Genomic DNA, 14318 nt, shown 5'->3' with positions numbered 1-14318 from the left:
CGCTATCATGACTGGCAATTAGTGCAGGTAGCTAATAAGATCCAGAAATATTTGCGCTAGTACTATGATCGAAGATAATTGCACCCCAAGTCAGAATCAATGCGATATTATATGATACAGCATTACAACTTACACAAGATTGTAACAAAATGTTTGTGTTCCAGATCCAGCCAATATAGGCATACAGTATAGAAGCCACGACACAGCTATCTCCAACGGTTCAACCAAATCATGCAACATAGCAAGTTGCTGTTTCAGGCGATACCGGCGGAGTACAGCCACATTTTAGTTACAAACATTTTGGCACAGAACCGCATGAGGGGGCATTGGTGAGCTCGATCCATTAGTCTGCCGTCCAGCTCTGCTCAACGATCTCCCGAACTTTGCGGTTGTACTCTCGCTTGTTCTCGCTGAACATGCGGGCAGCTTCTGAGTTTGCAGGTGAATTCGGGTTTGGATCGCACAGCAGCGACTGCAAAGGGCAACAAAGCTCACGTTAGTTCAGTGCGTTGGCTCAAGTCATCTCTTATTGGAAAGACGACAGGGTTTCCATGTAATATCTCACACATTTCGAAATTTTGCATAGGCTAGAAAGAGATATTTGCTGCAACCAATATTCTTTCTTGTTTTTTCCAATACTAAATTCAGTAATAACTTGAGTGAGCACACCTGGTACAGAAATTAGTAAAACAGGATGTTTTGGGACCTTCATTATGTTGAATAGCATATACAATGTTCTTTCTAGCAGAGAACATGCAATTGGAAATTTTGCCCTGTGGAGTTCTGAATTGGATGTCTACAAGTACAATTTTGTCTGTTTTTGGCACTCGGGAGTCACCTAGACAATGGGTAACTTAGGTAAAAGTTCAAGATTCAGAAACAGAAACAGATACTAATAGTGGATTGGCTAATTCAACTTCCCTGAAAATGAAGGGCTTTTTTGGGAGGGTAATTTCCCTAAAGATGGACTAATTTGATTGATCCCTACATGCTCAAACAATTAGTGCTTAGTTGTCTCTGCCGCTCACGACTTGATAGAACGTCTCAGAGTTGTTGGACTACTTACATTCAACCACAGCAAAGAACTTCTAATTAATGAATGTGTTTCGTACATTGAAAATACACCTAAATATGCCAAAGTCAAAACATAAACGGGAAATTCAACTCAGCTCGCGGGTGCATATGAACCCGCTGTGTGAAAACACATTTTAAAACTTCACAAAAATCTCAAATATATTTTAGCATGTACATCTAGACACTCTATGTCAGTTCACAAGTTTTCGACAAGGAACATTTCTTGTGTCCCCTGTAAAAAAGACAAATTTTGATGTTTCAACATGATTATTTACGGAACATGTTTTTGTCTCTTTTACACATACCACATAAAATGTTCCTTTTCCCGAAAACTTGTGCGCGAACATAGAATGTTTGAATGTACACGTGAAATTTTAATTCGATTTTTTATATATTTTCGAACTTTTTTTATGCATTTTAATAATATAGGATCATATGCACCTATGAGCCAAAACACCACCTCCTAACAACATAAATAGATTACAAACTTCAAGCATGTTATGAGTTTCATAATATTATACGCTCTTGTAATAAAGGAACAAGCTGGCATTGCAAAATGTTGGTGTATAGATAAGCTGGGCTGCTAAGACAAAAAATGAAGATTTCTTGTACCTGGATGGATGTAAGTATAGCAGCTACATCATATATTGGGCTCCACTGATTCTGTAGGATATCTAAGCATATGCTTCCATCAGCATAAACTGCACGGCATAAGAAAATATTAGGATGACAAATTGAAGTGGAGATTAAAGATCAGTATCCTGTATTTTTGGCTTCCTAGCAGGAGTAGAAAAAAGACGGAGTTTCATCAGTTCAATATCATAACAAAATATGATGTAAAGTCTGCAGCATGCTTGCTGGTGGTAATCCTTTTATAAACTACAGGAGATACCAGAAGGTCCCAGAAGTTGGCACATTTTAACAAAATTTATACAACACTACACAAAGGATCCTAGAGAAAGTTGAAATTACAACCATGTCTTTTTTTGCAAAAAGAACCACACATGCTAAACATACAAAGCAAATTGAGTCCTCCAGCACCAGTGACCTCGTCAGAGACACTGACCAGCAACCGTTGGCCACCATGGACGATCACCTGGGGAAGGAGCAGGTTACATCCACATGCTGCTCACGACCACCTCCAGATATTTGCTAAACCTATATCTACAGGGAGCAGCCACGGCCACCTCTCCTATCCCCACTACAGCCAGAGAGGAAGGGGAGAGGAGCCAGGGAAGAGGAGACAACTCGCAGGACCTAGGAAAGGAGAGAGCGGGGAGGAAGGATGAAAACCGTGTGCACTGGGGTGCTTGAGGTAATCCCCACAGCATAAAATTGAATTTATCAAGCTTTCACAGCATAACTGACAAGTGCACATTTGTGACAATTAACAAATACACAGGGCATCAGTTAATGTATCAGAAGTCTCTGAGCCAGAAGAGACAAGAGAACTAAGGGCGAAGAAAACAACTATGCTCCATTTTTTAAAGCAGACACGTAGCTTCAAAATTAAGTACACCCAGTAGCATGTAGCATATCAATCTTTTGGTGAAAAAACATGTGATCGACTGATCAATCTAACATCATTATTTCCTGCATACCCAGGTATAATAAAGATAAGGTGAAACAACTTACTGTTAGGATGAAACATCCGAGAAATAAACCGAACTGTCGGTGGCTTATTAGGATATTCTTCATTGAACTGGAGAGTCAGCTTAAACGTACCTGACAATGGGACATAATTCAGCATTGAATGGAAAGCTATAAACCAACCTATGCCATCAGAACTACAAACACAAGGATACTATAAGCAACCTACAAGCCATATAAAGAGTAGCACAGGCGATGCTAGTGCCTAGTTAATTCACCGAAGCTGACCTAGACTCATTCTCATATTTAGTGTTTTCCTAGACTATTTGAGGAAGGTTCCAAATAGCTAGTGAATAGTGATAGCTGCGCTATAGTTTTTTTGGACCCTAGTCACTAAGCGACATGCCAATGTTCCATTAAAGTGGCGACAATCCCCGCTATTTCTCTTTGCGTTCTTATGCGGTTTCCGAGAGCGTGTCGGATTACAGCGGCATTTCAAACCCTCAATACGCATGGTTGTTCTTATACAGGAATAGGAATGAATTTGTTAGATTGACCCATGCTTTATTCAGTCCTTCCGTTTTCAGTGGAACAAGTGCTTAAAGCTAGCCCTGCTCAACTATTCTATGTAGGTACCTTTCACCCAAAAAAGCATGCTAAATTGAAATTCAACTTCACAGAAAAGCTTAAATGCATCAATTATAAGCTTAAGTTTTAGAAATATATCAAAATACTCATTTTCTCCTTTCAACACTCCGACAACTGTCTGTCTAAGTGATCAAGTACTTACTACTTATTGGGAAGAAAACTGTGTTCTGGTTACAGTCATTTGTATTATTTTATATTCAACACTGCCTTATACGACCAATGTTGTAATCATATTTACTATCTTTAGCTTCTGCGGTAGCTATGAATAGCTTAGCTGGGATGTTGGCGCGAAAACTGTGATTTAAAATCTTGCTATTGAGATCAACATTTATAATGATGCCCTTGGCGCGAAAACTGTGATCTAAAAACTTGCTAGCTGAGATCAACATTTATAGTGATGCCTTGGCGCGAAAATTGTGATTTAAAAACCTGCTGTTAAAATCAACATAGATAATGATGCCCTTGGCGCGAAAACTGTGATTTAAAAACTTGCGCACTGAGATCAACATTCATTGTGATGCCCTTGGCGCGGAAACTGTGATTTAAAAACTTGCTCACTGAGATCAACATTCATTGTGATGCCCTTGGCGCGAAAACTGTGATTTAAAAACCTGCTATTGAAATCAACATAAATAACGATGCCCTTGCCGCGAAAACTGTGATTTAAAAACTTGCCAATAAAAACCAAAATTAATAACGATGCCCTTGGCGCGAAAACTGTGATTTAAAAGCCTGGTATTGAAATCAGCATTAATAATGATGCTAAGTTATTCTATTACTGATTGTGGTTTTATACCATTGATATCAGCAGATACTTACTTTCACATATTTGCATATGACCTGAGGGCTATTTCCCCTGTCCATGTTGATTCTGATTTTTGTTTTACTCATTGTGTTTGCTAGTGTGAGATATTCCACAGTGAGATGACAAGTTGACATAATGGCCATCTCTAGCCAACTATCAATGTGTTACTAGTAGATTATGTTGTTGCATATCACTTGATCATATTAGTATGTTTTGGCTTTAATCTGCCATTATCCACGGCAGAAGCATACGTACATGAACAAACATGTTCAGATACAGGACCTCAAGCACAGGTAGAAACTACAATTTCATCCGTTCAAGAACAGCCAGATTAGACAACCAAACTAAACCGAGGAGGCACAGGAAATAGATTATACAGCGCTATTGACATAGCTAGCAAATACACTTAGTAGCTCAACTAACCTCCGTCCCATGGACTATCATCAGGGCTGCAAATAAACACAAGGAAATCATAAGCATGCAAGGCATGAGCACATGATAACCTAAAATGGAAAAGAAGGAGATGCACAATCATGTAGTAGCCTATAGCCTCATCACAATCCATACCCAAAAATCACAGCATTCCACAGCATGATGTTGTTGTCCTGCGGCGCGCCGCTTATGCCCGCGGGAGGGTCCTGCATCAGCCGCTTGAAGTCCCTCATCAGCCTCTTCCTCGACGGAGTCGTCATCCTCCTCCTCCGAGTATCCCTGCGCAAACCAAGCCGCCATGCCATGCCATGTGAGCACACACGCAGACACGAAATCTACGACCCATATAGGAGTACATCACGCCGAATTCGCGAACATCGGACGGCAAAACAACGGGAAACGAAATTCGGTCCGAATCCTCGCTCGGAAGGAGGCAACTGGCCGTCGCGCTCGCATCGGCAGGCTGATTTGACGGCGGAGCAACCGTCGCGATCGCATCGGAGGATTTTAGCCTAGAATTCCCCCCACCCGCGACGAACCGGATCGGGGGAGCGAAGGTGGCTAGGAGTGGAGCGATCTGGGAGGGGGCGGTGGTCACCTGAGATGCGGCCGCCGGCGGGGGCGTGGGCTCCTCCTCCTAGAGCAGCATGGAGACGACGGGATGGACGGCGTTAGGTCAGGCGGGCTGCAGGTGATGGGAGGATGGAAGGAGGCGCTATGTAGAGGGCGGAAAGGGTTGGACAGGAGGAGAGTCGAGGAAAGTCAGACACCACCACTGATTGATGATTCACACACGCAAGGTGAAAGTGATCCAAATATTCTTGTGAGGGGCATCTACACAAAATTATTTTTTGACGAACTATTCGGAGCAGATACACTTGCCAAAATTATAATAGTGACCACATAACCAAACCACATGTTTTGAGGTAATCATCACAACGAAAACCACAAAGGTCTCCCTCCTAGATATCGTATTGGACACGTCCAAGTCTTCAAAATTTATAAATATGTACAAGAAAAGGAAAATATTGTACCATGCGTATATTTTTTTTGGTACAAAACTAAACATATGATTTATAAGTTAATTAATTTCTGGTGAAAACCTAAACTTAAAAGTGACTTGGTGGGATGAATTGGCACACCATGCCGGTCAATGCCTTTTCATTATGTAGACTAGTTGAATGTTCGTGCGTTTGCCATAGAACAATAAAGCGTTGAACAAAGTATAAATTTACTTTTCACCACAAAGCACATCTACTTCCATTGTACACGGCTTTGACAAAGCCAAGATATAGCGAGAAGTCAAAAAGGAAGTATACCTTTCGATTGGGTACATACACATATACATATATGCTCGCAAGCAATTCTCACGTTAGCTTCTTTCCCATGCTATAAGCAATTCTGACGGAGATGGCAATATCGCCGACTTCATAACAAGATCCAACATCATGCAGGAATCTACAATAAGCTTGTAATCTCTTTTCCTCGTAAAATTGAGATGGAGGAACTCATTCTTAGGATACACATGATAAAAGGCTCAATGTTGCAGTCTTTAATGAATCGTGCAAGTCTAGATCACCATATGTAAGATGTTTCTCATGCCTCTCTACAACGACTCACATGTGATAAACCATTCCCAAACCATATTTATTGGTTCCAAACATGCAAACTACTGAACCGAAATGAATATTTAGGGGTAGGCTCTGATATTGCACATTGCTTTAGGATCACATCTTTCTCGTTCCATCCCATCTCTCTGCTCCTAAATGGTCATCATTCCACATTTTTATGTCCCACTTCGCAACCCCACCCCTCTCGGCCCCCCTTCTCCAACTTTTCGATAATCCTTGCATGCTGACAATAGATGACACCAACATTAAGCGCTAAAGAGGAGACATTTTATAATTGAAATCTTTTTCCCGATGTGAGACCTTTTAGCAATAATCTTGTACTAAAGTAGCAAAACAGTAGAACAGTTGAAGCAAAAAAAATATACTATTGTAGCATCGTTAACTACTTGCCGATGCACCACCGAAAACATACCTACTCCGGCTAGCAGCACCATCACTTGCTTCTTGCAGCACCGACACAAACGGTTGGTAACACTATCGGTGAGCATTTGCAACACCATCGCTGGCAGATCGCACCACCTATGGGAGGCACGCGGTGGTCTTTCACGATCCCATGAGGAAGACGATGTTGTGTTTCTCGATCACCTGAGATGCGGCCGCCGGCGGGGGCGTGGGCTCCTTCGCCTAGAGCAGCATGGAGACGACGGGATGGACGGCGTTAGGTCAAGCGATGGGAGGAAGGGTCGAGGATGGAAGGAGGCGCTATGTAGAGGGTGGAAAGGGTTGGACAGGAGGAGAGTCGAGGAAAGTCAGCGATGACACACACACCACCACACCACTGATTGATTCACACACGCAAGGTGAAAGTGATCCAAATATTCTTGTGAGGGGCATATTACACAATTATTTTTGACGAACAATTTGGAGCAGATACTAGCCAAAATAACATACTCTCCGTTCCACCAAAATTGTTTCAACTTTGTTAAAATTTAAATGTATCTATCCAAATTTTAATTAAGTTAAGATATTTTTGGTGGGATGAAGGGAGTAACGGTGACCATGTAACCAAACCACATGTTTTGAGGTAATCATCACAACGAAAACCTCACAGGTCCTCTCCTAGATATCATATTGGACACGTACAAGTCTTCAAATTTTACCTTTGATCACTGATACGGAGCATTCCCGCAAAAAAAAGATCAGTGGTACGGAGTATATTAAGATATATGTACAAAAAAAAATAGTGTACCATGAGTATATTTTCCGATATAAAATTAAATGTATGCTTTATAAGCTAATTAATTCTCGGAAGTGGACTTGCACGACATCGTGGTTGGCAGGTGACCAACCGGCGATGCAAGTGTTCCGTGTGGCGGCTTTGCATGGCAGCGATGGCGTTGACGAGTGATGGTTTGATCATGGTAAGACCTTTGTTAATCGAGTTCTGCTCTAGCATGTTCGAGTATCTTAGTAGTCAGTTTATTTTACCCTAAACGTCATAATGTCCTCAAGGGGTTCACGTGTTCTAAAGTGTGTTAAGTTGTTATTTCAACGAGAACATGTGTTGGGTAATTGAGTTTATCTTTTGTCTCTTACTTCACGTCTCCTCACAATTTTCAAGCTATTTTTGATCTTTGCTTATGCACATGACGCAGTAACGGAGATAGGGCGGACCCAAGGCCCCTCCAGCCCAGGCAGCCGCCATGGCTCACGGGGATGCAATAGTTTGAGTTAGCTCATTTTTATGGTGATTTTGTCTAAAAATGCATCTTAACCATGTTTGCCTAGGCTTAGAAAAAATTCTAGGTCCGCTACTAAATGGAGGTGTAGTCGATGCACCTTTGCAATAGAGTCTAGGGTTAGGTAAAAACCTAGATTGACTTAGCATAATGTTTTATTTTTTCAAAAATAAGATAGTCAAAAGATTCTCGAAAGTTCCGGAATAAAGCAAACCTAGAACTTTGAAGATGTTTTAGCACATGTGTTGTGGTCCACTATAAATAAAACAACAATTCAAAATAAAAACATGTGTTTGTGTTTCATATTTCCTCTCTATACACTATAATCGTTTGAGACATGATGGTCAATGCATGCGTTGTTGTAGTTTCTATACGTTATGGGAAATATATGCAGGTGGAACAGTTGGACTAGGATAAGAGTAAATCTTCATCATTTTGGTGCTCAAAGTGTCGCTTGACTATCATATATGTGCCACACCACTTATGTTACTAGATTACAATGACACTCATGTAAAGTGCACCTACTGTTCAAATTGTTTAGAAAAATGCTTAGAAAAATAAGCCCTTTTTCACAAGCCCGTTTAGGCTAGCTTTATTAATTTCACGCAAATATTATGCGCTTGTAAAATAAATTTAGGAGGTTCATTGATCCTATTACAAGAGGTATTTTAATTAAAACAATTTTCAGTTAGTTCATGAGCCCCATTATGTTTGTATCATTCCCACAATGCATGTGTGTGTGGAGGGGGGGGCAATGGCCCCGTCCTATGACATGCACTAAGTTCTTCATTGGCTGATAATATAGAGCGTGCCCCCAACATCCCATCTCAACTATTCCGTGATATTTGAGATTGACATGACAAACTCCATCTTTTGATAGCACACAGGGTGGGACTAACCGCGGCCGAACAGAATACCAGCTCTCCAGAAACTAATTGAGGTCATCCTAATTTTTTACTTCCTTACTTCATTGGTTTATGCAGAGTGTTTGATGGTTGGTTGAACGATCTAGAAGCTTGAGTCTCAATTTAATTTTATGTGTCTTTGATCCTTTACTTTTGAAGGTCCAATCTTTATCAAGATTAGCACAAAAGCTCGTGAGTTGCTACGGATTGTTTTTAAAATTCAACTATTTTAGTTAATCTGGTGTCGTTCCTATTTTTCACAATGGCTAGTGTCTTCGTTGTTGCAAGTGACATGCTTATCTTCCACCACCACTATCGGCTGACAGCGTGTTGTGGTTGTGTTGTCACAGTTTGTTTTTTATTAAATAATAAATATTATTAGTTAAAAAATATAATTGGATATGACTTTATATTTGACGCTGTAATGGAGGCACAACCATATTGTAAATGATTAGCTTACTTTTTATTGGGCCGTGTCATCCTAAAATAGTTTTTTGGCTGTTCTCGTCCTACCATCAAGAAATGGTGGTTTTCATCCACATAGGCATGCATAGCAGTGAGCGACACGGGACATGGGCCATGGCGGTTATAAACACTGAGACACACGTATAATCACCGAGCTCACGCTAGGTTGGCAAAAAAAAATCACTAGAAATAACTACATCTGAGAGAGTGCATAGGCAGAGTTTTTTCCGCTCGGCACATGGTAATCCGCTGTAACATCTCAGGATTTCAGACAATTGCGGGGTAGATTTAGGAAGGTATATGCATTGCATCATAAAATCTGGGGAAATTTCGCGCTTAATTACATAATACATCGAAGAGGGATCAAGTTTATCTCTCGACACCACTTAGGGTTTAAGGTTTCGAGAGTGCGATAAACTTCGACATGACCTCTTTGCATTTAGGTTGCATAGGAGTTGTTTATAAACTTGTGAAAATTAAACATGAAAAGGAATTGAGTTTAAATTCAAATTCAAACTCAAACAATTCAAATAGAATTAAACATCATATAATCATAATATTGAGTAATACAAATAACAATAAAGGATAAAGATAAATATATAATAGAAAGCTCAATTTAGATAAACCTTGAGGTTTATTAATTAACACACATATTACATTGTCAATTACAATATTCTTATTAATATTACAACAAATCAAATAAAAGGAAAAGAAATGAAAAAGAGAAAAATATAAGTATCTATGACTAAAACCCTAACTACTGTTCATCATCTTGATCATGATGAATCTCTTGATGATTTGATCTTCTCCAAAACCTGCAAACAAAGAAACACAAAAACACCACATTAAACCAAGTGGCAAAGCCACTTGGCTATTAGTAAAAATGCAAAAATAGGAAGATAAGCTTGCAGCAGCCGAGTTGATCCAAGCCAGGGAATAAGTCCCAAGCCAAAGCAAGCACACAGCTCACAAGGAGCGGTGCATGGCCACCAACACACAACCATTTTGGCTAGTCACCAAAATGCATGGCCTTGCTGTCGACCAAGGAACAGAGCACAGAGGGGTATAAAAGATTTTCAGCTTCCAAACCCTAATGTTCATCGACACAAGCACCAGAAGGTGAAGAACAGCAAGAACAACAAATAGCTAGACCATCCAGTGCCTATTCCACCAAGAACATACCACTGTTGAGCAGAAATGGAGAAGTAATCTCACAGCATATCACAAGCTAGGGAGGAGAAGGACAAGCACATCACCAGCATCACAACAGAAGAAGCAAAACCTCTACAGCAACAACTATCTAGGAGCTGGAGTGAGGTATACCACAAATCCATGAGCAAACAATTGGTTTTGCTCATACTTGCAAAGCATATGCGCAACACACCAAGCCATAGGGTAAGATTACCCTAGTTGATCATCACTTGGTCCTAGACCATGTGATGCTGGCTAAGATGGAAAGACCAGAGACACAAGCCACGGAGAACCATGGGTATGCCCAAATGAATCATCACAACAACATAACCAAGCAGATTCAATTAAGACTTAATTCACTACAAAGCCTAACCAGAATCACCTAGCAACACAAGCCTAGCTAAACCATCAGAAGGATAGACATTTATATGTCTATATAGTTTTCTACATCAAGTGTACTGGAATTAAATGATTGATCACCAGTATCATTGCACAGAAAGCATCCAAGTGGCGGGAGCAACCATGGCTAGCAGAAATTCACTGCTAGGGTCACAACAACTGCCTAGCCACACACACAAGCAAGCCAAATAGAAATATCATCACTCCATGGAGTTCAATGGCAAGGGGAGGTGCCAACCATGGTTGGTTTCCATCCAAAGCTTGCAAAGATACATAGGAAATCACCACTACATCATGCAGTTCATCCCTTTTATCAAAAAATAGGAAGCAAAACTTCACTGACAAGCACAAGCATCAATAGTAGCCTACACAGATGATACCAGAGGCATCAGATAGATCACCAAGCCAACAGAAATGTTCTTACAAGCAACAGGAACCACCAACACTTGGTGAGGAGCTTCAGATATAGGCAACAACATCATATAAAACAAGTGTATATGAATACAATAAGCATTTGATGAGCATATGATCATCCAAGCCCACAAACACAGTAACAGCAGATGATAATACAACATATAAATCATCTTTTATAATTGTATCCAGAAGCACATCAAAGGAGAAATGATGTACAACTGCATTAGGCAACACAAGGATGGCACAACAAAGCATGGCATGCATCACTGGCACTTGCACAAGCAAGAATTGCTCACATCAATTAGCCAGGGACATCACATCTAGATAAATAGGATTAGACAGTAGAACAGCAGCAGCTAGAGCAGCATGGCAAGGCAATGAGCATCACAGCAACAACAACAACACATACATGAGCATCACAGCATCAGCAGCAGCACATAAATGAGCATAATTACAGTACCAGTTGTAGAACACCATGAGCATGCACATGATGACCCACAAGTATAGGGGGTGTATCGTAGTATCTTCGATAAGTAAGAATGTCGATCCCAACGAGGAGCAGAAGGTGTTGACAAGCAGTTTCGATGAAGGATTCACTGTAAATGCTCACAGACAAGTATTCAGGCGGTTTTGATGTAACAGATGAATAAAGTACGAGTAAGTAAAGTCCGAGAGTAACAATTGCAGCGAGTGGCCCAATCCTTTTTAGCACAAAGGACAAGCCGGTTTGTTTACTTATAATGACCAAACGTTCCCGAGGACACACGGGATTTTAGTCTAGTGCTTTCGCTACATACGGCTAATTAATCTTCATTGTTTTGATAAGTGTTGTGTGGGTGAACCTATACTAATGTACCGCCCTTCCTAGGACTAATACATACTTGTGATTATACCCCTTGCAAGCATCCGCAACTACAAGAAAGTAATTAAGAAAAATCTAACCACAGCCTTAAACTCTAAGATCCTGCTATCCCTCCTGCATCGATATACCAACGGGGGCTCAGGTTTCTGTCACTCCGGCAACCCCGCAATTGGCAAACGAGTACAAGATGCATTCCCCTAGGCCCATAAAGGTGAAGTGTCATGTAGTCGACGTTCACATGACACCACTAGAAGAATAACACCACAACTTAAATATCATAACATTGAATATTACTCAACCATGGTTCACTACTAACATTTAGACTTCACCCATGTCCTCAAGAACTAAACGAACTACTCACGAGACATCATATGGAACATGATCAGAGGTGATATGATGATGAATAACAATCTGAACATAAACCTTGGTTCAATGGTTTCACTCAATAGCATTAATAACAAGTAGAAATCAACACCGGGAGAGTTTCCCCTATCAAACAATCAAGATCAAACCCAAATTGCTACAGCGGTGACGATGTGCAGCGGTGGAGATGGCGGTGATGATGATGAAGATGATGATGATGGTGATGGAGATGATGTCCAGCTCGATGACGGTGACGATGGCGTCGATTTCCCCCTCCGGGAGGGAATTTCCCCGGTGGATCTCAGTCGCCGGAGAGCTCTTTTCTCTCTGGTGTTCTCCGCCCCGCAGAGGCGGCTGTAACTCTTTGCGAGGTACCCTCTGTGGCTTAGGTCTTCGGGACGAAGGATTTCGCGAAGAAAAGGAGGCGAAAGAGGCTGTGGGGCCTCCTCACCACCAGGTGGCGCGGCCAGGCCATGGGCCGCGCCGCCCTATGGTGTGGGCCCACCTTGGGTCCACCTGGCTCCCCCTTCTGGCTTCCTTCGTCATCTGGGAAAATAGGATTTTTGGTATAATTTCCTTCCACAGTTGATCTTCCGAAATATTGCGTTCTGACGGTGCTTTTTCCAGCAGAATCCTGGCTCCTGTGCTTGATCCTCCAATAATGATGAAACATGCAAAATAGATGAAATAACATAAGTATTGTGTCCAAATATGAAATATATCAATGAATAACAGACAAATTATGATACAAAATAGTGATGCAAATTGGACGTATCAACTCCCCCAAGCTTAGACTTCGCTTGTCCCCAAGCGAAACTGAACTCGGTAAACAGGACCACATGTTTATGGAGTGAAGAGTCGATAAATAAAATACGGACAAGAAGCATCATATTCATTCACACAAGACATTCTAGTAAACAACTTCCTCATATAACTCAACTTGAAACAAGTATAAGGTAATCACAAATAAAGGTGCATAAGAAATCATAGTTGGTGATGGCAAACTTCGTTCTTGGTCAGAGAACAATTAACGAGTTATACTTATCTATCGAGCAATGCTCTCATATTAAAGTTTATATTGCACAACTTGCATACTCAATCATAATAGTCTCCTCATGATCATTGATAACTTGCAAAGCTATATTCATTCAGATAAAACTTATACTAAACAAGGAAAAGTAAAAGACATGATGAAGTAAATCACAATATAATGGTTTGATCACAACTACTCAAATGCTTGCTTGAGATGGAGGGAAATAGGTTTACTGACTCAACATAAATTAAAAGACAGGCCCTTCACAGAGGGAAGCAGGGATTAAATCATGTGCTAGAGCTTTTTCAGTTTTGAAATCATATAAAGAGAATAAAAGTAACATTTTGAGAGGTGTTTGTCGTTGTCAACGACTGGTAGCGGGTACTCTAACCCCCTCGCTAAACAGACCTCCAAAGAGCGGCTCCCATGAAGGACGTTATCTCTACCAGCAAGGTAGATCATCCCTCTTCTCTTTTGTTTACACATGTACTTTAGTTTATTTAAGGATGACACTCCCCCCAACCTTTGCTTACACAGGCCATGGCTAACCGAATCCTCGGGTGCCTTCCAACAATCTCATACCATGGAGGAGTGTCTATTGCAAAATTAAGTTGCTTACTGATGAATCAAGCAAAACATGTGAAGAGAATTATTAATGAAAGTTGATTAATTGGGGTCGGGAACCCCGTTGCCGGCTCTTTTTGCAAAATTATAGGATAAGTGGATGAAGCCACTAGTCCATTAGTGGAAGCTGCCTAACAAGACTGAAAGATAAAACACCACATACTTCCTCATGAGCTATAAAACATTGACACAAATAAGAAGTA

At 40.8% G+C, this 14318-nt stretch overlaps 1 protein-coding gene across 2 annotated transcripts; it reads right to left on the bottom strand.

Annotated features, from left to right (window-relative positions):
• Positions 1-93: 93 nt before the first annotated feature.
• Positions 94-6866, bottom strand: LOC124659902 (ubiquitin-conjugating enzyme E2 2-like). Of its 2 annotated transcripts, none has more exons than XM_047197714.1 (6): positions 6766-6866; positions 4685-4828; positions 4541-4566; positions 2710-2799; positions 1687-1775; positions 94-472 (listed from the first exon to the last, which is right to left on the bottom strand). In XM_047197714.1, the coding sequence occupies exons 2-6, from the start codon at positions 4807-4809 to the stop codon at positions 344-346; spliced, it is 459 nt and encodes a 152-aa protein (XP_047053670.1). In that variant the 5' UTR covers positions 4810-4828; positions 6766-6866; the 3' UTR covers positions 94-343. The 2 variants fall into 2 exon arrangements, with proteins under 2 accessions (XP_047053670.1, XP_047053671.1); XM_047197715.1 differs by lacking the exon at positions 6766-6866 and adding an exon at positions 5148-5277.
• Between the last annotated feature and the right edge of the window lie 7452 nt (positions 6867-14318).

This window comes from Lolium rigidum, chromosome 6, assembly GCF_022539505.1.
Source record: "Lolium rigidum isolate FL_2022 chromosome 6, APGP_CSIRO_Lrig_0.1, whole genome shotgun sequence".
NCBI classification, from domain to species: domain Eukaryota; kingdom Viridiplantae; phylum Streptophyta; class Magnoliopsida; order Poales; family Poaceae; genus Lolium; species Lolium rigidum.
This window is presented reverse-complemented; position numbering and strand designations above follow the sequence as displayed.